The 27565-nt window shown below is 42.2% G+C and overlaps 1 protein-coding gene across 1 annotated transcript; it reads right to left on the bottom strand.

The window, feature by feature from the left end:
• Positions 1–7097: 7097 nt before the first annotated feature.
• On the bottom strand, positions 7098–10966 carry mnx1 (motor neuron and pancreas homeobox 1). The gene is made up of 3 exons (XM_060825728.1): positions 10495–10966; positions 7925–8085; positions 7098–7394 (listed from the first exon to the last, which is right to left on the bottom strand). The coding sequence occupies exons 1-3, from the start codon at positions 10964–10966 to the stop codon at positions 7098–7100; spliced, it is 930 nt and encodes a 309-aa protein (XP_060681711.1).
• Between the last annotated feature and the right edge of the window lie 16599 nt (positions 10967–27565).

Raw genomic sequence — 27565 nt, 5'->3', positions numbered from 1 at the left:
TCTCCAGGGCTATCACAACCCTCTCAAAATGTGGATTCCAGTGGAAGGTCCCCAGAAGAGTCTGGTTCCTACTCCACCTGCTTCACAGGAGTGTGGTTAGGCAGCATCTCAGGAATAGAGAATTGATGAAGGGCTTATGCTCGAAACGACGAATTCTCTATTCCTGAGATGCTGCCTAACCTGCTGTGCTTTGACCAGCAACACATTTGCAGCTGTGATCTCCAGCATCTGCAGACCTCATTTTTTACTCGAAGATTTTAACCTACTGCGAATCCTCTTACAAGGATGCCTTCCTTGAAGAAGCTCTCTTCCTCCATTATTCCTGATGAAGGGCTTATGCTCGAAACGTGAATTCTCTATTCCTGAGATGCTGCCTAACCTGCTGTGCTTTGACCAGCAACACATTTGCAGCTGTGATCTCCAGCATCTGCAGACCTCATTTTTTACTCACAGGAGTGTGGAACAGCATCTCTGAACAGATTGATTCGGAAGTGTCGATGTTGACCGATTCAGTATATTGTATTTAATTTGTTCCTTTAGTTCCCAGCTGATAACAGGGCCATTTCCCAATGGTCCGATGACCAGTGAACAATTACATATTTGACACCGAGCAAACATCAGACCCCGAGAAGTTGTAAGCCCTCACAAAGCTTCCTGGCCCTGGGGTCTGTGAGGTTTGGGGTTTTAAAGGATTAGTTTTGTTGATAAACGCATGGCCGCAGGAGAATGTTGAGTACAGAGTCCGGCATTGGGCTGCAAAGGTGTGAGTTTCTCCTCAATGGCAGCCTTGTGTGGATAATCACCTGGAAGGGACTGAGCTCCCCTTTAGTACAATTACACAGGACCGGTATCAGTGCATTTACAAGGTTTATTGAGCGGTCCCTTTCATCTCTCTGAGAGTTGATTGCTGCCATAGAAAAATCATAGATCATTAACATAATCATTTCCAAATCACATCGTGGCTAACATCTGTTCAGGTGAGCTGCGGTTTTATTACTGGCATGGTATCATCCTGTTGCTATAAAATATGATTGCCCAGCTAAATATCTAGGCGAACTGAAATAATAACTAGGCCACCTGAACAACAAAGGCTTTAGGCAGTATTGACCGTTTGGTAATCCCACCAACTGTCAGCTCTTTCAATAGATCGGGTCAACTAAATCTCAAACCCTGGATACTCCCTGACATGGGAGGAGTCTCAGAATCATAGAATCCCAACAATGTGGGAGCAGGCCATTCGGCCCATCAGGTCTATACGGACCCTCCAAAGAGCATCCCATCCACACCCATCCCAATATTTCCCACACACACCCACCCACCCACACCCACACACACACACACACACACACCTATCCCTGTAACCCTGCATTTCCCATGGGCAATCCACAACTGAACTTGCATATGTTTGGACTGTGGGAGGTAACCGGAGCGTCCGAACGCATCGCACGCGGAATTTGGGGAGAATGTGCAAACCCCACATAACCAGCCACCGGAGGGTGGAATGGAACCGGTATCTCTGGCCCCCGTCCCCACTAACTTTGTAGCTGAAGTCTCTCTCCAGCTTTTGAGCCTGAATATCAGCCCTTCACCCTGCAACAGTGAGACAGTGCTACATTCAGACTGAAATATTAAACAGAGCTCTGTTTAAAGAGAGAATTTGCCTTCAATTGTCGTTCGCTTCATATGACAAGGAAGTGGATAATCTGCTCATGAGCACGTTGCTCTTTGTGGGAGTCTGCTGAGTATGAATTGGCTGCTTCTTTCCCCAGGTTACATGAATTACACTCCATGTATTTCACTGAGCGTTAAGAGGTCTGGTGCAGATGACAAGTGCAGATCAGTAAGCTGGCACGGTGGATCACTGCCTCACTGCACCAGGGTCCTAGGTTCAATTCCAGCCTCGACTGTCTGTGTGGAGTTTGCACATTGTCTGCGTGAGTTTCCTCCCACAGTCCGGAGATGTGCAGGTCAGGTGAATTGGCCATGCTAAATTGCCCCTAGTGTTCGGTGCATTAGTCAGAGGGAAACAGGTCTGGGTGGGTTACTCTTTGGAGAGTTGGCGTGGACTCAGGGCCGAAGGTAATCTAATTCTAAGAGTATTCTGGATTTTTTTTTAAATTATAAGATTTGGGCATCACTGGCTGGCAAGTATTTATCTATCCCTATTTACTCTGGAAAAGGTGACAGTGAGCTGCCTTCTGGAACCACTGCGGTCCATAGTCACCAGTATCTCTACCGTGCCGCTGAAAAGTTTGACCCAGCCACACGAGGAGAAATGGCTATGTTGTTCCATATCAGGGTGGTGAGCAGCCTGAACAGGGACCTGGAGGGGGTGGTGTTCCTGTGTGTCTGTTGCCGTTGTCTCTGTAGATGGTGGTAGTGGTGGGTTTGCAAAGTGCTGTCTGATAAATTAGCCGCACGAGATAAATGCTCCCACTCAGCTCTTCAGTTCTCAAGATCAGAGTGGTGCTGGAAAAGCACAGCAGGTCAGGGCAGCATCAGAGCAGCAGGAAAATTGACGTGTTGGGCAAAAACCCTTCATCAGGAATTCAGTTCTCAGTCATATTTGCGCTAGTTAATTCTTGAATGATTAAAAAGCAAACATCAATATTACATAGTTCCTATGTTTTTTCACGCTCCGGTTTATTTCAGCTCTCTGCTTCAGGCCTCTGGATGAAGGGGGTATCTGAGTCAAGGTTTCTATCGAAAGAAAGCATTATTTGCATTTACCTCGCACCTTTGACCACCTCAGGATTTCCTGGTATTTGTTGGAAGTGTAATAAGGCAACCTATTTCAATGAATGCATATTTAAAATGTACCTAGATGCAATCCAGTTATAAGACTTGTGAAGATTAACAATAAAAACATTAATGTCCTTCTCAAAATAAAGTGACTTCCAAACAACTTTAGATCATGTTTGCTGTCAAGGAAAGCAGCACAAAACATCTGCAAACTTACAAATTGTTGCCGAGTGGGGAAGCATTTTTCGCGAATGTATTGACCAAAGCACGTTCGATATTGAACGCTCTATCCAGGGGATAAAACACAATGCCGTAAATACGAAGGTGCACGATGAGTCGAAGTTTGACGTTAATAATTAACTGCTTCACCGTCAATACTCCCAGCGTGTAGCACTGGCTGTGAGATGTTAGTCAACAAGGCTTCAGGTAACTGAGTTTCATTTCTACCAACAATTGCCAGCGCATTCACCGATACCTACAGTCGTGGCAAGAAGGAATGAAGGGAAAAAGAAACCTTCTCAATTTATTATTCCAAATGAATTACTGATTGTCGAGTACAGCCAGTGATTATATTTAATGTAACTGTAATTGATTGCAGGATTAGTTGCAGTGACAATAATGAATTGGTCCTTAATTTATCGCTAAGCTGTAACTGCCGAGTGCCCATTCATTGCTCTCAACTGGTATGGATTCTGCTGATCTCGCTGTTTTCATTAGGACTGAAAATGGACACACAAAGCTGGGGATGATGGTGGTGAGGTGGTTAAAAATATTGTACTGTATATAGTCTTTTTTACAAAAACTAAACAGAATCAGGGCGTTCGATGCCCAATTTTTTTTGTAAAGCAGTGATTTTTATTTCCATGTGACACTGAGGATGCCAACCCAACTGTCACTATTTATATTAAGCGCAAATAGAGATGTACAGCATGGAAACAGACCCTTCGGTCCAACCCGTCCATGCCGACCAGATATCCCAACCCAATCTAGTCCCATCTGCCAGCACCCAACCCATATCCCTCCAAACTCTTCCTATTCATATACCCAACTAAATGCCTCTTAAATGTTGCAATTGTACCGGCCTCCACCACTTCCTCTGGCAGCTCATTGCATACACATACCACCCTCTATGTGAAAAAGTTGCCCCTTAGGTCTCTTTTATATCTTTCCCCTCTCACCCTAAACCTATGCCCTCTAGTTCTGGACTCCCCGACCCCAGGGAAGAGACTTTGTGTATTTACCCTATCCATGCCCATCATAATTTTGTAAACCTCTATAAGGTCACCCCTCAGCCTCCAACGCTCCAGGGAAAACAGCCCCAGCCTGTTCAGCCTCTCCCTATAGCTCATGGGCATTTAATCCTGCCACATCAGTTAATTGCAACTGAAACAGTTTATTACTCCCGTGACTGTTTCAGGAATTAGTTTGGAGACGTCCCTGTCTTCTTAGAAATTTACTAATTGATTAGGTGCTTACTGCGAATGTCATGCTACTTACTGTGCCTTACAATGTTTTTAAACGTGAACTTGTGAATTAAATATTTCAATTGAGAGAAAAAAAGGAAAATGCCGGGAATACTCAGGAGTTCAGGCAGTCCATAGGTTTTTGTATTAAGTGTTAACTCCGTAGTCTCTGACCATCATTACCCTGCAAGTGAAGGAAGCCTCCTGTTGTCACATACAAAATCGTTTCAACGTCTCCCGGATTCTAACAGAATGACTTTAGAATTCGAGCATTGGGAGGAAGAATGCGACCAGTCGGGATGTTTGGGGAATGTTCAGAGAGATATGCTTTGTGAGACAGTTAGTAGATTTCAAAATCAAAAAATGTAGATGGCAATTTGTTAATTACGTTACAAAGCTGTATATTCGCCCCCTTTCTATTCACAAATAAAGTCACGTTAGATTGGACTTGCCCATTCGTTCTGTCATAAATCGTATTGAGACACAAACTGATAGCAATGTTTTATCACTCAGAGAAAGAGCAAGGCCTCAGCAAAGGGTTCGAACGGCATCTATAACATATATGTTTATAGTCCGTATATATCCTATATATGTTATATTCGAACTGCAGATCTCGGGCCCGGTATTTGAAGCTACTCAAGTGCTTTCAGAGATGTAAGTTTACTACGTGAGTTTAAGGAGTTTTTTCCCCCCTCTATCCTCACCGCAGCACCAATGCAATTATTGCTCAGGATGTTGAATGGACCTGTTACTCTGAGTTGCCTTTCTCAACTCATTCTTTATCTCTTTCCTTTAATACCTTCCAAGTTCCGGATTCACAGTCTGAAAAACGCAGACGTCGAACATAACATTATATATAGAACCAACGGTCGTTTCGTAAGAACAATGGGAACGCTGCAATGTTCTGTTTGCATGGCACGGGTTTTTGTGGGGTTTTGGGGGTGAGTGGAGTGGGAATGGGTGTTGATATGGGACAGGGGAACAACTAAATTAAAGTTTCGGCTATTCACATGCCTTCTCCATATCCGTGCGTCGACTGAAAATATTCACCAGCTAGAATGCTGGAAATGTACAAAACAATATTTCTTTCTCGACCCACCTCCCCAATCCATCAATGCCCTTTTTTTAAACCAATTCTCTTCCTCCAAACTGATACGCTGCAGGAAAACGTTTCTGCCACACACACACACACACACACACATATGCATAGACACAGACACATACACGTAGTCACTCACTCTCTCTCTCTCACAGACACACATGTTTTTCTACTTGTTCTCATGTTTGTTGGCGTTACTGGGGGAAGTGGGGTGCACGGTAAACGGTCCGCAAGCAGAGACTGGGAGCTGAACTTTAGGCAAATAATGAAACAAACGAATCCATTGTTGATTATTATTTTTTTTTGGGTGGGGGGACCCCTCCTGATTCACTAATGCCCTTCAGGGAAGGAAACTGCCATCCTTACCTGGTCTGGCCTACATGTGACTCCAGACCCACAGCAATGTGGCTGACTCTTAACTGCCCTCTGGGTAATTATGAATGAATATAAAAACATTCAAAGCTGGCGTTAAGTTCACTGTTACAATTCACAACACATGGATTTACACTAGATGAGTATAATGACTGGATTTACACTCGGTGTCTTGTGTGGGGAGGGACACCTGTAAGTTCAAATTTCAAACGCTAAGTTCAACAGAGGATTAAATACACATGGAATAAAGTTTCTCAACTTCTTTAAAGTTGAGATTAAAGAATAACGCAAAAGGAAGATGTTTTACCTTTAAGTAGAATTTAGGGGATAGGGATGCGAATCTAAACGCGGTGTGTAGTCACAAGAAAATCAATGTAATTGCCGTCGCTTCGTCCCTCGTCATTATTGTTGGAAAGTTAAAATAAGACATCTAACAGGCCGATAAAGGCTATGATTTGAACCGCCCAGCCTCTACTCCACACTCGCAAGGCCCTCTCACTGATACATGGTGGCGGCGGCGCGATGGTTTACTGAAATAAAGCCATTGCAGCCCTAGTGTGAAATGTTTCTGCAGTTTGCCTAGATCCCCTCATGTTTGCGGTTCGGCACGTTTGCACAGATCCGACACACCATTGACAACAGCCAATATCTGAGCCCAGGGCGTGGGAGAAGTGCGGAGCGAGATCTCGCCGACAGAATGTACAATCCGGAGAGGTTGTGAAATAAAAAGCTCAGGGTTTCAGTGGAGAATTCCCTATTCCGAATCAATACACGTTTGGTACCGCTTCTGCTGTTTTATTCAGTGTGCTCAAACTATAGACTATAAATGTGACTAACCTTTAATGTTGTCGGCAGATTATAAGTCGTTATATGATGCAGCTCGTGCATTCAACTCAACCGCTGGTCAGAACAGTCTTATAGTGACTGTTTGTAATGCATCAGCTCCTTGCTGCGTTTAACGTGGAAGCTAATGAAGGAGCAGCGCTTCGAAAGCTAGTGATTTCAAATAAACCTGCTGGACTATAACTTGGTGTCGTGTGACTTCTGACCTTAAAGTGGAATAAAGCAATTCGCAACAGAAAGCTCAATATAAAACATTTATTGTGTGTTATATACAGTACGGTCTGGCACTATGTTGGGGAAGAAACCACGCGTAGCTAAACAATAACTTAGCATGCATAACTATAGGCGAATTCTTATAAATAGAATATAAAAATAAAGACAATACAGTCTTGCAATTTCCCACTGTTGCGTTGAGAGATAGACAAACAGTACTTTATATATATCTATATGTATGACGACTGATTGGAGATCAGAGAACAGGACAGCCTGAGGTGCAGAACACAAAGAGAATATCTGGCTTCAAAGGAAAGCATTCACGCCGAACCACGGGCTGTACAGGTTGGGAGCGAGGAGGTGATCTATTTGACGGTGACAGGCGGCTCCTTGTGCGGCTGGTCCAGCTCACCTTCCTCCTCTGAGGAGCACTGTGACGAGTGACACGTCAAACTGTCCCCGTCCTCGTCACTCTCTGGAAAGTCTCGCAACCGGGACGGTTTGTTCTGGTCGCTTTTGGTAAGGCCGGCCTTGCTCTGATAATCGTCCGATTTACTCTCAGTGCTCTTCCCTTTCTGTTTCACAGCGTCCTGCGCGGCCTGCTCCTTCGCTTTTTTACTGCGTTTCCACTTCATCCGTCTGTTCTGAAACCAGATTTTAACCTTAAAAGAGCAGAGCCTGTTTTTAGATTGGCGTCAACGTGAAACATTGAAATACAAGTTACAGGGAACAGTCCAGGAGCTGGGGTGGGGGGGGGGGGGGGGGGGGAATCATGTGAAGAAACGCACAAAAAGAAACAGAATGCTGTAAATTAGAAAGAAAAAAACAAATTGCTGGAAAAGCTCAGCAGGTCTGGCAGCATCTTTGCAGAGAACTCAGAATTAATGTTTCAGGACTGCTGACTCTTCCTCAGAATTGATGGTAATTCTGCAGTTCTATGTTTTTGTTGTTTCTGATTTACAGCATCCGCAGTTTTCCCAATGTGAAGACCCCGATTTCACATGACCCTTGATTAAGACTGGAAACTGAAGTCAGCATCCGAATTAGGAGCTCGATGTGGCCATTCGGCCCCTCCGCCATTGATGAAACTGACCTCAGCTGCCACCCCGATAACGCCACTGACACATCTCCCGCTCTTGTTAATCAAACCCTGAAGGTGTCCGGCAGTGGAGTGCGGCCGAGCGGTTCCTACCTGGGTTTCTGTCAGCATCAAAGAGGTGGCCACTTCAAACCTTTTGGGACGGGAGAGGTATTTGTTCAGCTTGAACTGTTGTTCCAGCTCCAGGAGCTGCTGACTGGTGAACGCGGTTCGAGGCCTACGGCATTTCCCCAACATGCTGCTTTGTGTTTGTGCTGAGGGGGGTGGAAAACATAACAGTAATGATATCATATTCCTCGGCTGTTTACAGAGCACCGCAGAGTTAAATGCTGTGAATATTTTCATTTCATTCCTATCAACATATCCGTTTGCGGTTTTTTCTGGGCTGGACGGAGTGTGTACACGGTTTTGTATCCCAAACTAACAATTTATCTTGCCGTCTCTTTCTTAAACAGTGATTGTTAAAGCCACGTTTTACAAAGAGAGGAAGCAAATTGATTTGCTAAATGCTAACGGCACACTATTTTTAAACAGCTGTTAATTACTACAGGACATTCATATAAATTAATCTAATGTTTCTATTTCATCGCGTTACTGTTCTGATTATTACACCACGTGGAAATGCAATGGAAATACTAATTGATTTTATTCTTCGAAAGCACATTTCCAAGGTTTTAAATATAATGTTAGTCCAAACCTCCCCCCCTACCCCCCCCCCCCCAACTTACCCGTGAACGAGCACCCACTGATTTGCCTAGTATTCCGGCGAACAGTGGCAGGTGAAAACACGGTTCTAGGTAAAAACGAGGACTGCAGATGCACAGTTCTGCTGCGGGCTCCGAAACGTTTATTTAATTCAATTATCACTGAGTGCGCCACTTAAATTGACACAACCCTGCCCTTCCAGTGTATTAAAGATATTCTAGTCACCAGTGATTTAAAATAATTTATTTTCAAAGGACGAGTTGATTTCCCACAGGGCGAACATGTGCCAGACAATAAAATGTACAATGGGAGAGCGCCGAATTAGCTCAATCTCCCCAGGGAAAGTTAATTGTCTCTATTTAGTGAGAACGCCCAACGTTTACAGGCTAAACAAACCAATTCTTTTAATTAAAACATCAACACTGAATAAAACACAAGGATTGAGCATTCAAGCTACGTTAAATCCCTAAATTTGATATCTGCCGTTTTACTATGGAACTGACAATGAAAATCCCATAAATGGTTTGTTGCTGATTTCATGTCAAAATTGGAATACTCTATTAAAATCAAGATGTTAATACACTACTTAGCAGGTAGACGTGTTCTTACTATGGTGATTTCACCAGGAATGGGTAATCCGAACACGTCAAAGAATTGGTGTGCCTGTGTGTTATAATCAGGATAAAGGAGTCGTTTGCAGAGGCTAATAAATAAGGCACATGTTGGATTTGTCATCTCATTGTTGCTGGGTTTGCACAGAGGCCGCCATTCACAGCGAAGGTTAGAAAGAAAAGGCGCTATTTACTGCTCCATCTTGAACAAGTCTGCGAAAGCGGTCCGACACAAAAAGCCCAGTCACTCCTCTGCAAACAACAACACTGCTGAAATTTTCGCACCACCTTACCATTTTTCAGCCGCCTATTATCCAGCCATTTCGCTTCCTTTCCCCTTATTTAATCACCAGCGAAACCTTGTTTGTGATTTACATTGCGAGAATTTTTACTGGTTTCCTAATTAGTATTTTGTCTCTCTGGAATTTTCCACACACAAGACTTGACAAACAACAGCAACCAAAAAAAAGGGATGGTTCTCTCAGTCAGCTCACTGTAGATTTCAGTGGAGGCGTTTGAGAGTCAGTACATTGCAACATCTTACATCACTCTGACAGCATTTACATTTATTTACAGACATTACATTTCATTTCATCTTACTCGACATTTAGCTCCTGATAAACTAAAAGGTGAAGATAAACTATCAACGCAACCAGAACCGAAATAAAACAAAATGAAACGGTTACTTTTTTGCATCTTGCTATTGAAATCATGCTCCCGACACCCGTTCACAGACTCAGGTGATAGAACCGAATCCCTGTGTTATTTTTATTTTTCCTGTGACTGTATATGCGACACTTGTTTGGGATGAGCAGAAGTTATATTCTCAGAAGAGTGAGCACTTGACAGGTTTTGTTGTTGTTGCTTCTCCCTGATTTGTTTCCAGTGTTTGATTTAGACCTGTAAACCATGAAGCTTGTTTACAAGCGGCCCAATGGTGGACAGACAACACAGTCCAGGCTCAAACTACGAGCGACTGAACAGTATCGAAAATATCAACAGGAACTGCTGGGAAAGCTCAGCAGGCCTGGAACCATCCGTGGAGAGACCTGCCAGATCTGCCGAGCTTTTCCAGCAATTTATATTTTTGTTTCTGATTTACAGCTCTTTCAGTTTTTATTTCGAAAATATCATCTCAACCCACCCAAATTATTATTTTCTGAAGAAAAACATACTGTCAAGCAAAAGCGAGTGGGAACAAATTGCCCAATTGTTACAACTGCTGCCGTCCAGATTTTAAGTCGCCACCTTTATGACTTCTGACTCTAATCTCAAAGTGCGGAACCGCTGCAATTCGCTTAGATTTATTTTTTTCTCTCTATGTCAATGATTCAAGTGGTCACTTACCGTTAAAATCAGGCATCTTGGGTAACATCATTCCCGCTGTGGACGCTCGCAACCACTGGTCGATCTGGAAAGTGCCGGCTGTTACTTTGACGGGTTCGGAGTGGTGGCTGGCCGCGAGTTGCGGGTAAGAGTAAGGCAGGGCGTTGGATTGACCGCTCAGTGCCGAGTATGTGTAAACCGGGTGACCGTAGAGAGCCGAGGCCGGGATGGCCCCGTGAGGGTGGAGGCCCGTCATCCCGGAATGCTGGTGCACACTCAGGAAGCTGGGCTTCGGCATCAGGTTGCCGAGGCTAAAGCGCGGAGGGCTCGGGCTGTCGGACCTCAGGCAGTCCGAGGTGACCGGGAGCTGGTCGAGCTCTGGCGGGCTGGCTGTGGAGGAGGCGGGCGAGGTGACAAGAGGCGAGCAAGCCGGTAGTTTGGGAAGATCGACGGCCAGGAGTGCGTCGATTCGGAAGTTTTTAGATTTTTCCATCGGCTTTTTTATTCCAAAGGGGAGAGGGAGAGGGGAAGAACAGGAGGAGGAAAGAAGGGAGAAAGGAGGGGGGAAAAATGCACCAAGGAAGTTTTTTAACTCCCTATTTTTTCCCCTGTGCCTGGTGACCCGGTCAGCTCTTGACTGTATTTACAGGACCAGAAGCGAGCTAGCTCCACCTGGAGCCGAGAAATACCACTTTGAAGAGCCCTAGGATCTCCCCATTGGTTCAGGGGCCTGTGTGTTGTTGTTTGGAGCAGGATTGTCACTTGGCTGCGGCTCTGGGCTCCCTCTCGCTGTCGCTGGGACATGGAGATCGCGAGCGCGCCACTTTCTTGGTCAGTTTCAGTGTCGCCCGCTGCCGATTGGTTACGGTGGACAGGGGGCGACCCACAATACGGCATCTGATTGGCTGTTCTCCAGGCATCCTCTTCACCATTGGTTCCCTGACGAACATCTCAGTGCTAATTGGTCACATCCTCCTTTTGGATACATTGCACGCCCACCTGCTGGTGCCAGCCCCGATCTCGCTGAGAGTAGCTTTCTTGTTTGTTATTGGAGGGGGATAATCTCCTCCATTAAAGCAATTAGAGGTGTGAATTCTTGTTTTCCTCTTTCTGAGATTAAGGCGCAGTTTATTTTCCCGGTAATGAAATGCTTTTGAAATGTGCCTGCACACTAGACCGCGGCAAATTATTGTTTTAATTTAAAACAAAGAACTGCCGGAGATCTGAAACAAACAAACAACAAAAATTTCTGGAGTAGCTCCGCAGATCTGGCAGCATCTGTGAAGATTTTAAAAAAAGAGTTAACATTTCGAGCCGAATGAATCTTCCTCAGAAGTTTTTATTCAGTCTGTTAATCCAGGGAGTTATAAAATGGACAGCCTTGTTGAGATTACATTTTTTGTTTGTTCGTGGTGTAACGCTTCTTTTAACCCACAGCTAAACGTTTCGGCTTTTTGCTCAGAAGTAGGCGAATTAAGAATCTTATATTAAAAATAATGGCAACGGCAGTCGTTTCACTGTAAACCTTTCGGGTTTGATTCAGGTCCCTTTATTTTCGTCAGTGGCCAGCTCACGAGTAAGAGATTGTGCACCTGTGTTGACTGAAGGCATTGTTATCCTTACCTCTTCTCACACACACACACACACACACACACCTCACCCCTTCCCCCCAACCACAACCAACAATAAAAGAAAGCTTGGAAAACGTGAGTAAACATCTACTGTGTTTCGTTTCTAATTGTTAAAAAAAATCTTGTAGACAGCTAAAACTAAATCTTGCAGGTTTTGCTTAGACTTTCTGTAAATTGCAAAGGGATTCAAAGATTGTTCTCGCTCGGACGAAAAATGAAAGGAACATTTGACACGAAAGATCATTTGATGTTAGAATAACCTATTTCAAAGATATCCGCGCGATATAATGGTCATAAATGGTTTATTTGTATTCCTGCAGTGTAGTCACAATCGCAAACAATGCAACGCGCTAGGGTCGTCTTTAATCTTCTGAGGATGGTAGTATGTAGAAAGGGTCGATTTATGATATCACATTGAGTATTTTCCGTGCTAAATTTCTGCTACAAGCTGAATGACAGACTGGGACTTAGCCGCCTCCAAAATGAACATTTTTTTTCTAAGCTTGGAGAAGAAAACATGGCGCAGTAATTTCATCACATTTCAACATTGGACATATTCAAGAGTTCCGGAACTGAGGTGGATTTCCGAAGTGACTCCGAATCAAGCACCGAGTTAGTTTTCAAAAACAAAACCAGAAATTACTGGAAAAGCTCAGCAGGGCTGGCAGTACCCGTGGGGAGAAATGAGAGCTAACGTTTTGGGATCCAGTTAGACGCTTAGTTTTGACATCTTGTTAGGAGAGTTCTCGATAAAAGACACTGGCATTTTGGTGAAAGAGAATAACGAGGCAGAACTTCCAAAAGTAGTGTCCTCGCTTCATCCTCATCTGCCAGTAATATTTGCATTTTAAGAGCATTGTGCATCATTGCATTATTGACGTTTATCAATTGAAATATTATTTTAAAACGAGATGCCATTGCTGGAGATTGCAATTAACTTCAAGAACGAGAAGCAAAAGTGCATCGAAAATGCAGACTCAGATAAACTGTCAGGATAAGCAGACGTTCACATTTCACACCTTCCCACTTCGTCTCTAATGCATAATCCAATTATTTTTGTACACGCATTTTGCAAGTTTGGGAAATTAGGAATTAGTTTGCTCAGTCGCCGCATTCATTTTCCGTTTCAGCTCTAATTGATTCTGTAGCGACAGGCGGCCGATGTAACATTATCGCCTGAGTTGACTTGCACCGTGTAAATAAATGGCATTTGTTAAAGGTGCATTCGAGGAGGAGACGAACTCGTTGAGAGTCAGCCAAGCATCATGATTCTTTATCTGTTGCGGGCAATTGGGATTTGTGATGCAAACTGTGTCTAAGATGCCGACATTAAAGTAACAAGATTGTGATATATGGAAACGGTGATAGATGGCGATCCCAAGGAGCCAAGCTTACGTAGCCCAGCAATGATGGTAAGTTTATAGAAGCAATTTCTGTGCAGAGTGCCCCACAAGTCTCATCGGCCTAATCAGGCAGCTCCATTTAATGGATGAACGGGTCACGATCGGAATTATTGACACCCGGCTCTCTATAACCTGTTTCCCAATAACGCTGATTACATTTTGTCAATCCATCAGCTAACCACTCTCCCCGTGACTGCATCAAAGGCGTATTTGCTCAGGGGAAATCAACATGGCACAGATCAAATGCACTTCCCTTGCCGAGGCATTCTGGTGGTCAACTGTGGTCACTTCAGTTTCCTTCGATGGGCTGTCGATCGAATAGATTGCACCGCTAGTTTTCAAACGGGTCCAAAATCGGTCGTATCTCTTAAAACCATACTTCTTACCCAATTGCATTTTTCATTAAATGGTATCACCGTATTTTTTAAAGTTATAGGCTATGTCTAAGGTTTGGTATCTGACCCTCGTGACAGAAAAGGGAAACATCTAAGTAGTATGTGGTTTGTAATCAAATTAGAAAGTATTGCAGAAACTCGACAGGACTGGCAGCATCTATATAGAGAGAGGAAAGTTAACGTTCCACTACAGATGCTGCCAGACCCTCGGAATTATTCCAGAATGTTCTGTTTTTCTTTCAGATTTCCAGCATCCGCGGGTTTTTCTCTTTGTTTGAATGTTATTTGTAAACACCTCCTGACCCGGGTCTGATCTTTTGATATGTGCAAGCGTGGGCTGTTTATGGAGCCAACAAGAGATTCTGTGGAGGACAACCGTGTAAGTCATCTCCTAGAGAAAATCAGACCATCGTCTCTTCCGGGATCAAATTCTAGCATCACACAAAATCATCAGAAACAAAGTAGTCCCAAACACATAATACACAAATCACGCGCCTTTATTTTTACCAGAACACATGCCAAATGTTCTACAAACGGTGTTCAGTCTTGATTGGGGGGAAACCTTAGGTTTTCTTAAGATAGGGATGCCATTCCTGATTAAAAAAAACCAGAACGATTCAAAACTCGTCTTCCACAATTACTGGAGATTTCAACCGCTGCTTTCTCTCTGGTTTCTTCCTGTCTCTCCCTCCCTGAATGCATTATTTAAAGCAAATAGTTTCGTTCACAAATTGAACCCGTCAAAACTCAAATATCAAAAGGAAACGAGAGAGAAATATCTGTGCACAACTCTACATCAGTATAGCCTTTGCAAGCAAGTATACCCAGTCTATTCAGCCAGTGGGTACGTTTGGAGGATATATCTTGTAGGTTGCAACTCAGTTCTGAAGGCCCGTGAACGGGTTGACAATTGAAGCCGTGCAGTGTATCTCTGGGCATTTCTTACGTGGGTTGGAAATCTTTAATGCTAAAATAGGCAGGTTTTAAATTGTGTTCGTTTTTGTTCTCGGTGACTCCTCTGTGTCGCCGTTAACGCTGTTAAAGCAAGTCACAATACGTGGTCGAATACTTCACTTTAGGATTATTTATTTGCATAATTATAAATATAAATAAATCATAAACTTTAGTTCATTAACCAGTTGTATTAATTGTTTAAAAAAGGTTTATACAAATGCGTTGTTGATAAGCGGGGATTTGGTAAATCGGTTACACTCGCAGATTTCTGGACATGCCCTCAACAATAATGAATATCTGTTTTGTTTTTCTTAGCTGGGAGTGAAGAAGACCTGAATTTCTGATCTGTGGAACATGGCTGAATCCTAAAGCATGCCCTTTAAGGAGACTGGTTACGAAAAACGTCCCATTATCATCCGCCACATTTTGACAGTGATCCGTACTCGCACAAGCTCTTCTTCAGGTAAGTTGAGGCACATCTTGACCCCTTCCACATCGTAATGGAACAGTTTTGGGACTCAGTGAAAAGTTAAGAAATCCTCCCCAACAGAGGAGCAGTGAAACTGTGATTTTTGACAATTTCCCTCCCTGAAAGGCGGTATCTCAGTCCCTCCAGTGTGGAAGGGCGGTTGAGTTTTGCAACTCTATGACTCCAGTGATAATGACTGTGTGTTGGAGAGGGCCAATTGATCCACAGGTATCAGCCAATTCAGCGCAACCGGATACTTAAATATTGTGCATCCCATGGAACTCAGATGAACGAAGGTCTTGACTCTGTACCCAGTTACTGCAGAGTGCCACATATTGCCTTCCTTTCACATGCTTTCTTTCCTGCTAGTTTATATTGAATAGAACCCTGTGTATACCCGTCTGGGTTATGCCCTTGCCCCTGAGTGACATCGCCTTTACTCTTCACTGTGGAACACAACCATTTTGCTCAGGGTCTTCGGGCCCCGAACAAGTTCAGAACAACGTTAAAATGTGACAGACGCTTAATTAGTTAGCACACAAGCCATGTTTAAAAACGAAATAATGTCCGCCCCCCACCCCACTTTGTGTGCGACGCTTTCAATTGCGAGAAATTGTATGGGAAATCACAGTGGGCATTGAAAAGAGGGGCATGGAGTAAGCACAGAGGACAGGTCAGTTTTCCCGTTGTGTACAGCCCAGAATCCCAGTGCAGTTTTGACATTGTGTACAGCCCAGAATCCCAGTGCAGTTTTCCATTGTGTACTGCCCAGAATCCCAATGTAGTTTTCCCGTTGTGTACAGCCCAGAATCCCAGTGCAGTTTTCCATTGTGTACTGCCCAGAATCCCAATGTAGTTTTCCCGTTGTGTTCAGCCCAGAATCCCAGTGCAGTTTTCCCGTTGTGTCCTGCCCAGAATCCCAGCGCAGTTTCCTGTTGTGTCCTGCCCAGAATCCCAGTGCAGTTTTGTCATTGTGTACAGCCCAGAATCCCAGTGCAGTTTCCTGTTGTGTCCTGCCCAGAATCCCAGTGCAGTTTTGTCACTGTGTACAGCCCAGAATCCCAGTGCAGTTTTGCTGTTGTGTACTGTCCATACTCCCAGTGCAGTTTTGTCATTGTGTCCTGCCCAGAATCCCAGTGCAGTTTCCTGTTGTGTACTGCCCAGAATCCCAGTGCAGTTTTGTCATTGTGTACAGCCCAGAATCCCAGTGCAGTTTTGTCATTGTGTACTGCCCAGAATCCCAGTGCAGTTTTGTCATTGTGTACAGCCCAGAATCCCAGTGCAGTTTCCTGTTGTGTACTGCCCAGAATCCCAGTGCAGTTTTGTCATTGTGTACTGCCCAGAATCCCAGTGCAGTTGTCTCGTCAGGTCAACTCCCAAAGTTAAAACTCTCAACCGATTTCACATTACAAATGCAATAATCCGTTGGAAGAATAGCATTTTAAAGATAACATCACCCACGAGCAACGTTACTTGAAAGGCGGCATTAGAGCGTTTTCTTAACCACACGCAATCTAAAAAAAATTAAGATCAACCTGTTCAAACAGGTTGTGATACAACTCCGGGCAGGTGGGACTTGAACACCCACCTCTGACTCTACCCCAGCATCACCTTGAGTACAATGACAACCAAATTTAGCAAAATTTGATACGGACTATATTCGGAAAATAGACTATTCATTAGTCATTGAGTAGTACAGAACCCTAGTGCTACTGAAAAGGACATGTTTTTGTTATATTTTGTCCAGTGACAGTTATTATTTGACGGATTAAAATGACTTTTATTTTTCCTGGACGGAGGACAAGTGAAAAGTTGATGAATTATGGACGGCAGGACCTGCATTACACAGCGGTCGACGAGTACAATGTGTTGGATACATATTCCCTGGCTTTATTGTGGTATTAAAAGACATGTAAATAGCTGGGTGGGGACATTTAGATCTTTTACCCTTTCTTTACATTTTTCATAATGTGTGCAACAGGTCCCCAACATTAAAGGATTGGACTTGAGGACCAGACAGTGAACGAAAAGGTGAAAGCCCAGACTGAGAGATAGAGAGAGAGAGCACTATTAGAATAAAGAGATTGCAAGACGCAGCAGTTCTGAAAATATATGGCGCATCTTTTTGGGGTTTTTTTTGCACGTTTTTCCTTCAGCTCCTGCTGTCTCTTTCACATATAAAAAATCTCCAGGCCTTCAAGGGGGCCTAACACCTTCTGTTCAGTTTAATTTCATTAACCAGCCTCTGATGATTCCTATTAAACCCAGTGATATATGAAGCCATTTAGCGCCGCCGCCGCCACCACCCATCAGGCTGATTTATCGCTTGTGATTCTGCGGCTGGCCCAGATGAAAAGGCTAGCAGAAAATTAATTTCTGTGCAATTTGGCTTAAAGGAGAAGAGAGAGAGAGAGCAGAGAGACAGAGAGAAAAAAAATCAACCCGGGTCCCTTTCCGGCTCTTGTATTCCTAATTACGTTCACAATTAACTGAAATACAAATCAAGCTGACAAATTGTCCCAAGTTTATATGTAATTGGCCGCGATGAATTCCTACATTACGGAAAAGCGAGTGAAGGGGCGAGGACCTTATCCAGGCGCTCTCTCCGCTGCAATAAATTAGTCAGAGGAAACGAGAGCTTAAAACGCGCCTTTTTTTTTCGTTATAAATCTCTGATATAATTATTTCTCAAAAATAAAGACATGATGAGGGAATCATAATATCATTACACGATTACTTTAAATGCATCCCAAAGGCAAGGCTCAGCGCGGTGATTTAGTGGGACATCGATATCCCTTTTTCAACGATATCCGCTACAGATTCTCATCAAATCTCCGCCAGGAATGGTTGCCTCTACATCTCCCTCCCGTATTACCCGAAGACAAACGGTTCGTTAAATTGGGCGTTTGAAAAATTAGCCATTTTATTTCCCCTCCTCTCCACTGCCACCCCCCGATTTGATTTTCACTCTGAACCGAATTGAAACAGCTCCCACAGCCTGAGTGAGATATCACCGAGAGATCCAGAGCGCTGTAGTTATTGTAACACACCCCGGCATTTAGCTCAGACACAATAACTGTGTGTTTTTAAAAACAATTAAGTGCAACAAGTAACGAATCGACTTGCTACACAATTTCGTCCGTTAAAATAAATGGCATGGGTTCCGTATTTCAGATATGGTTTGTCAAGGCTGATGAGATAACTCAGATCCATCCCAATTCACAGAATTCATTTCAAAGAACGAGATCTAAGTGGCATTAAGACATGAGGCAAGGAATGACTGCAACCAGAGTGAAGTCAACGGTTCAGACTGATCCATATTCACCAACTGATCAATATCATCACCGAGGTGGAATTCTATCTACCTTACCCTATTAATGATTGGGGTATGAGGTAAACTGTCTTGGAGGAAATTGTAATAAAGCAAACACACAAGACATTCAAATAATCACCTCCTCCTTCACCTTGTTTTAATAAAGTTCAGCTTTGGTCTTCCCTTTATCCAGTTTGATTATGGTTCAGAATATTTTTAACAACCGGGTGGGATTAGTGAAGAAAGGTGGACGTGGAATCGCGTCTGTGCAGTCTAACTCTGTCTTCTGCCTCAGCCCTGGCCTCACCGTGGTTTCAGTTTCTAGCGAGGCATCTTATTACATACAGTCCCTCAATTCTGGGAAGTTTCACGCACACCTGCCACAAGACAAGGACATTAATGTCTGCAAATGCAAATCAACCGCACTTGGACCAGGGGGATGTCAATTTGATCTCGCAAAAGGAATTCTTGCGGTTTCTTAAGTGTGGTCAATGCAGCAGCGAGTTCTGCACTGTTGTGGCCTATCCATAGAAATACAAAAAAAACACAGGTCTTTCTCGCTAATTACTGTGAAATACCTGTGACCTCCATTTCATCCCGTCTCCCTAACCAAAATGAAACCTCTTTATATCCACATTCTTAAAAAGGAGGGCACATCGATTACACATCTGCCACACACAAAATACAAATAGAAAGGGAACATTCATTAAAACAAGATTTTTAGGTTACAGATTTTTCAAATACTGAGGTGCCTATTTGTTCAAACAAGATGACCATAGTCACATCAGTCATATTTTGTATCTGCGCCTTACGATGTACTTTAGACACCAGACCTCATGTGATGTAGTCGTAAGTTTCATGACAAAAAAAAATTTACCTGGAGGTAAATGAATTCCATCGTGTGCCTGAATTGACCAATATTTTCAGGGGTTTTCTCTCCTTACCCGACTGGCATATTGATTGTCCTAGCGTACAAAGTTCACAGGCGAAATGTCACATGTTCCTTGTTTGCATACTTAATACAGAATATTAAAATATATTCCAGACCAATCGTATTTGTTTATTGCAGGGAGGTTCTGATCTCATTATTTCATTCTTGACATGCAGTTGGTGTTTGCCATGTAACATTCTGCTCTGAATTGTTTTGCATTGAATAAAAAAACGTATGAAGAACACAATGTGACGCGCCAGAAGACAACAAATGGTGAGCAGGGGTAAAGGAAGCAAACTTCTGACAGTAATTTAAGCCCAGTTTTAGATAATAAGTTGAATAGAGAGCATGGGATTGAAATTCTATTGGCTTAATTTTTCTTTGGATGTTACTGACCAATGGCTTTGGGATTGCATCTGGAGACACAGGAACATAAGGACATAGGAACAGGAATACATAAACATAGACCTTTCAGCCCTTCCGGCTGGTTCTACTGTTCGTTTAGACCATGGTTGATCTGCGACCTTTGCTCCATAGTTCTTAATACATTTAGATAAAAGAGGGATTTTTATGCCAACCAATGATTTATAGTAGCATTGCTGAAATGAATTTTTACATTCCAAATGTAATTAGAAAGTCTGGAATGTAAAAGCTCATTTCAGGAATGCTACTGTAAATCATTGATTGACATAAAAAGCTTCTGGCTCACTAATGTCGTTTGAGGAAGAAAACTGCTGTCCTTACCTGGTTTGGCCTACATGTGACTGCAGACCCACAGCAAAGATACTTGATGATTAACTGCCCTTTAAAATGACCCTAGAAAGCCACCCAGTGCAAGGTAATTGAACATGGGCAAAAAAGGCTCAGAGGTTTTAGTGCAAGAGTTGGGACATCATGTTTGAGTTGTACCGAATGTTGGTGAAGAGTCTAGATTAGAGTGGTGCTGGAAAAGCACAGCAGGTCAGGCAGCATCTGAGAAGCAGGAAAATCGACGTTTCAGGCAAAAGCCCTTCATCAGGAATGGCTTTTGCCCGAAATGTCGATTTTCCTGCTCCCTTGGATGCTACCTGACCTGCCGTACTTTTCCAGCACCACAGTAATCTAGACTCTGATTTCCTTCATCTGCAGTCCTCACTTTTGCCCTGAATGTTGGTGAAGTCTCTTCTGAAATATTGTGTTCAGTTCTGGTTGCCCGGTTATAGGAAAGATATTATTAAAGTGGAAGAGGTTCAGAAAAGACTTAACAGAATGTTGCAGGAATGCAGAGTTTGTATTATATGGAGAAGCTGGATAGGTGGGACTTTTTTCACAGGAGGTTGAGGTTATAAACCTTAGAGGTTATAAAATCATGAAGATAAGGAGAATAGCAGGTGCCTTTCCCAAAGGATGGGAGATTTCAAGACTAGGACATATTTTTAAGGTAAGAGAAGAAAGATTTAAAAAGACATGAGGGGCAATTTTTTTTACAGTGAGGGTGTTTTGTGTGTGGAATGAACTTCCAGAGGAAGTGGTGGATGGGGTTCAGTTAAAGTGTTTAATAGATTAGTTTAGTTTGGGAACCTGGTCAGCATGAACTGGTTGGGCCAAAGGGTCTGCTTCTGTACTGTATGACCCGATGATTCTAAATAAAAATAATCAATCTCAGAATTAAAATTTACAACTGATCCAAAATCTAATTAAGTGCTTTTTTATTTTACTCCTGAAAGATTGGTCTCAATTTTTAAGACAACAAATGAAATGCATGGTAGAATGGTTAGTTAGGTTAGATCACATGGGATCCAAGGAGAGATAACCAATTGGATACAAAATTGGTTGAAGACAAAGGATGGTGGTAGAGAGTTCTTATTTGGACTGGAGGCCTGTGACCAGCTGTGTTCTGCAAAGATCTGTTCTGGGTCAATCGTTGTTTATCATTTATATGAATGATTTAGATGCGACTATAAGATGTATGGTTAGAAAGTTTGCAATTGACACTAAAATTGGTGGTATAGTAGACACTGAAGAAGGTTATTTAAAAGTACAAAGAGATCTTGATCAGATGGTCCAATGGGCCAAGAAGTGGTAGATAGAATTTAATTTAGATAAATGTGAGGTATTGCACTTTGGTAAGGCAAACTAGTGCAGAACTTACATCATTAATGGTAGGGCCCTTGAGAGTGTTGTAGAACATGGGAAAGGTTCAGAGGGACATGGACCAAACACAGGCAAATGGAACTAGTTAAATTTGGGATTTCAGGTTGACATGGTTGAATTGGACCAAAGGATCTGTTTCTATGCTGTATGACTCTATGAGACCTTATGCAACTTTGAAAAAGATAAACTTCCCTTCCTCATCCTTCTCAACCTGTCTGACACAATTGATCACATTATTTTCCTCCAATCATTTAGCTGGGTTAGTCTGTTCTCAGCTGGTTCCATTCACACCTTTCTAATCATCGTCATGAAGTGGGTTTTGAGAAGATTTGTAGCTCAGGTTGAGGTTCTGAATGTAGGTTTGCTCGCTGAGCTGGAAGGTTCATTTCCCGACGTTTCATCACCCTACTAGGTACCATCTTCAGTGGGCCTCCAGGCAAAGCACTGTTCATGATTCCTGCTTTCTATTTATATATTTTATAGGGTCATAGGGTCATAGAGATGTACAGCCAGATACAGTCTATTGGTTTTCTTTGGGTTGGTGATGTCATTTCCTGTTCTTTTTCTCAGGGTGTGGTAGATGGCGTCTAACTCAATGTGTTTGTTGATAGAGTTCCAGAACTCTATCAACAAACACATCGAGTTAGACCCCATCTACCACCCCCAAGAAAAAGAACAAGAAATGACATCACCACAGGAAATGACATCACCAACCCAAAGAAACCCAAATATATAAATAGAAAGCAGGAATCATAAACAGTGCTTCACCTGGAAGCCCACTGAAGATGTTACCTAGTAGGGTGATGAAACGTCTGGAAATGAACCTTCCAGCTCAGCGAGCAAAGTTACATCTATAGTCATGAAGTCACATGCAATGATTCCCAATTTGTTCCTTTGTTGTTATATCTTGTGCCCTTCACCCCCCACCTCCATTTCTCACCAATATCCAGCTCTTTTAAGACACTATCTAAAACCTCAACATGTTTGCACATGTACATTGGTAACACCACCATCTCTCTTTACTCCTCCACTACTCCTTAAGATGGGCTTGCCAAATATATTGTCCTGGATGAGAAAGCATTTTCTCCATTTAAATGCTAGGATGAGCTGTTTACAGATGCCGACCAAACTCCAGGCACACTCAAATCGTCTCTCTGAAAACAATCACAAGAGTAAACCATTCACAAGCTTGGTGTTATATTTCATCTTGAGATGAACTTCCAACCTCATTTTCACACCAGCTCCAAATCTACTCCTTCTTAACAGCATCTAAGTTACTGTTGCAGCTGATCTGCCATTAAACTATTATCCATGCTTTTGTTATCTCTAGATTCTATGACACAAAAGGCTGTCCTGGCTAATTTCCCACATCCCATTCTCTAGAAATTTGCAGTCATTCATGTTCTGCTGCCTGTGTCTGAACTTGCAGCAAACCCTGTTCCCGTTTCTCCACTGTGCTTGCTAGTGTATATTGGTATATAGCTGAAAATGTGTTGCTGGAAAAGCGCAGCAGGTCAGGCAGCATCCAAGGAACAGGAGATTCGACGTTTCGGGCATAAGCCCTTCTTCAGGAATCCTGAAGAAGGGCTTATGCCCGAAACATCGAATCTCCTGTTCCTTGGATGCTGCCTGACCTGCTGCGCTTTTCCAGCAACACATTTTCAGCTCTGATCTCCAGCATCTGCAGACCTCACTTTCTCCTCATATATTGATATATAGCCAAGCAGCATTGTGATTTTGATATTGTCTTACATTTTTACAATTTCTCCATGCCCTCACACCTTGTTATGCCTATAATATCCTCTAAATCCATGACCCACCAAAATATCTGGACATGTCTGCATCCATGGTTCTAATTGACCATTGATGCTATGGCTTCAGTAGCATAGACCCCAAGCTTGGAATACCCTTCCTATAACTCACTCTACATCTCCAGCTCACTTTCCTTCTCTAACACACTGTTTAAAACCAATCTTTTTGACTAGGCTTTTGGCCATCTGACCTAATAACTATGCAGCTCATTGACATATATTGTTTATAATGTTCCTGTGAAATGCTATGGGATATCCAATATGTGCACAATATAAACATAAATTATTATTGTTGCTCTGATCCCTAGATGTAGATTCCCCATTGAGAGGAAGTCATTTGTTTTTCCTAGCTACCTTATCCTTATTAAATCACACCTTCTAAACCTCCTAAATTGCAAGAAACACAAACCTAATTTGTGTAATCTTTTCTCATAATTCAATCCTTGGCTTTCAGGATTTATTCTGGCAAATGTTTACTGCATTGCCTCCAAGGACAGTATATCCTTCCTAAGGTGTGGTGCCAAGAATAGCTTGTTGTATTCAGGTGTGATCTAACTAAAGCTTTGTACAGCTGAAGCATTACTTCCACTCCCATATATTCTACTCCTTTATCTATAAAAACAAAACAAAATCTCTTTGGACTGCCACTATTTCTAGCTTATTGCCATTTAGGAAAAAAACGCTTTCCTGGCCTTTCAGGACAAAACTGGATGCCTACAAATTTGCATTGAAATCCATTTGCCACAGATTTTCTCATTTAATATCTTGTGTAATTTTATACTTCCTTCCCCACCATTTCCATAACTGCTTGCCTTTGGGTGGTCATTAAATTTGGATATGCAACTTTCTACCCTGTCATCAATATCATTAATAAATTGATTGAATAATTCTCGTGGGATACCACTAGACACGTCTTGCCAATTAGAGTACCTGCTCGATACCCAGTCTGTTGACTGTCTCTTAAGCAACTTACTAGCTAGGTCAAAAATTTGTCTTTTTAACCACGTGCTGCAGATTTAGCAAGTAAAGAATTTCTAATAAATGACTTTATTAAATGCTTTCTGAACATATTGGTATGAAGTTGAAGGCATGTACTGTACCTTTAAGAGAGGGAATGCTATTCTGAACTGAGAACTTACAAGCACCTGTGTATATGACTAGATGGCAGTTCCAGAGACTATAGGCAAATTGAAAATATGTAACATTTGGTTGCAAAATGGATACTTGAGTTTTGGTTGTTGTTTTGACAACAATTTGAATTTAATCAATCAGTTTAAAAAATGCCCCAGGGTAATAAAACCCAATCAAGTTTGAATTTATTGTTTTGCCAAATTTGAATCAATAAGAGGATCTGATGTTGGGGGGGGGGGGTGTAAAAAAATTTGAACTTTTTGAAAATTGGTCAGAGAGCAACAGGGAAGGAAGAGGGAGAGAGGGAGAGGGAGAGTGACAGGTATGAATTTAAATTCCTCACTGTCTGTTATTTGAACTCATGTCATGAGAAAATGAGTCCAGATTTGAAAAATATGGTGCTGGAAAAGCACAGCCACTCAGGCAGCATCTGAGGAGCAGGGGTGTCAACATTTCGAGCATGAGCTTGTGCTTGAAATGTCGACTCTCCTATTCCTTCGAAGCTGCCTGACCTGCTGCGCTTTCCAGAACCACACTTTTCGACTCTGATCTCCAGCAGCTGCGGTCTGCATTTTCTCCTAGAAAGTAAGTTCAGGCCTCTAAATTTCTAATCCAATAATATTCTAACTATTCAATGGACATTTTTTTAGAGAAATTACTGAACAATGGCTTTGTGATTGTTCCAGAAGTTACTGCCGCAGTTAATGAACTTACATGTGGGAGACAGATGGAGAGGTTGTATTGGAGAAGTACCAGAGTTAAGGGATGAATCTGAATCATGTAAAATATATCTGAGGGGATTCTTGCAACTCTTCTGAGCCAGAAGGCCCAGATTCAAGACCCATCCTTTTCATAACACTGTTAAACAAGTTGGCTTGGAAAGTATCTGTAGCTGTCTAAACTTAATCCAATGAAATAAAAACAAAGTACTTTTAAGAATGGTTCAAATGTCTAACATGGCAGCACAGACTGAAAGGAAAATACAGTCTAATGTTGGGTCTAGCCATGAGGTATCTTCCCTTGAACACCCTCATGGGTGAAATAACATCACATATTTCATTTCATAGGTGACATTTGAAAGATATTCTGCTCAAAGATCGAAAAACCTCTTTCAGTTTAATTATTAACCTTTTGTATCCACTTTGATTTCATTTTTAGAGACACTGTTAAAAGGACACAGAAAAGGCAAGCATCAACTAAAGGGTCTGCAGATCATGTAGGTGCAGGGAGTTGGCCATGTTTTCTAAAGATATATACAAATCGGGGAAATCATTTGGGCACTATTCAATTTCAGTTTCAGGATCCAACCTTCCATCTTTTTCCTGGCTCAGAGGTTCCCCACAGACAGCTTACATGATCCAGTTTTCCATTCTACCATGCACTTCAAAGTATTAAAAAGATCCATAAATTAGCAACTGACATTTTGAAATATTAAAAAGCAATTTATAAAAAAACCTGTATACAAAATCTTTTCTAGTATGAAGTACCCAACTATATATGCAATAATTGAAATTTACAGTGCTTGGGGAAAAAAGTCAGAGTACTAATACGTTTGTAGGAGTCAGAAGGTTATCTTGATGAATCTCTACATAATTAAATCAATGGATACTCCCATTATTCACTACAAGGCCCTTTTTGATCATTGACCACTGAGCCAATCTCAGTGTGCCTTACTGCACCACCCTCTTCATTTTTTTCATAAAATTTCCATTACTGTGACAAAAAAGTCTCACTTTTAATAGTGAGGTAGCAACTCCTCCGTGTGCAGCGACATTTAATACTTGTTGGTGTCGTTTTCCACTTTTGGGTATTTTATACCAATATGAATTCTTTACACATATTTTTGGTGCCAAATAAAAGGGAGGGGCAGGGGAAATCACAGACTTATTTTCCTTGGATTCACAAAATATACACATCTCTAATGCAGTTTATGTCTCACACCTCTTCATCGACTGTGTCAAGTTACATCCGTTTTCCTAAAGCTACCTGGGAAGGGAGACTATCTGCTGGGATGGTGCAGCCCCAATTTTAGAATTTCCTTCTCCAGTATTTTGCATTTTGAATTACAAAATAAAATTACATATCTACAATAATAAGCACAAACATCTGTTAAGTGTACAACATTATTCTACAGTTAATCAGACATTCCCAATTATTGAATATACAGATAAGTGCACGCAATGATAAATAGTGATGGGACAATGAGGGGGGACAAAAGGACTGCAGCGATGAGGAAAAAGGGGTATCATTACTAAATGTCTCACCAGAGAAGAGTTTAACAGTTGAAGTAATGATACACAGAGATGGCTGTATTGTATTCTGGGGAGCAGAAACAGACTGTTAATTAAACTCAACTGAGATCCAATCAGTTTATGTATGTTTAACAGTTTACCAAGTGGATAGGAATTAAAGGCAGCCTTTTAGGTGGGTTATATAAAGGTTTCTGGCCTGGTCTTTAAGTCGAGACAGTCATGCGCATCCCACCCAGCATCTAGGAAATATGCCAAAGGTTGTTCATCGGATCCAAGTTTGAAAGTGAGGCAGGTACCATGATATAGAGCTTTTCCTTGACAAATGATCTGTTGACTGGTTCAAGTTCTCATCTTGCCCCAATCCTAACTGACCCCTCTTGATATAAATTCAAATAAATTAATTAGCTAACTAATTGAAGAACCCACACATTATAGACGCATTATTTCAAAATAACTGTCCAATTTAACATGAAATGTCATTTTTTGGGTGGGAGTTTTCTACTGTTTTTATAAAATTATCGTGGATATGTTATAACACAGTGGCAATTGGGACCTTTAACCTTCTGGCCCAGAGATAGAGGCACTCGAATCCCTCTCACCCCCTCAAAAACTATTCTTAATAAACCTGTTACAATGCAGGTAGGTGGGATGAATCTGGACATTCTTGCC

Source organism: Hemiscyllium ocellatum, chromosome 5 (assembly GCF_020745735.1).
Source record: "Hemiscyllium ocellatum isolate sHemOce1 chromosome 5, sHemOce1.pat.X.cur, whole genome shotgun sequence".
Classification (NCBI taxonomy): Eukaryota; Metazoa; Chordata; class Chondrichthyes; order Orectolobiformes; family Hemiscylliidae; genus Hemiscyllium; species Hemiscyllium ocellatum.
The sequence above is the reverse complement of the archived record's forward strand: the minus strand, read 5'-3'. Positions and strand labels throughout refer to the sequence as shown.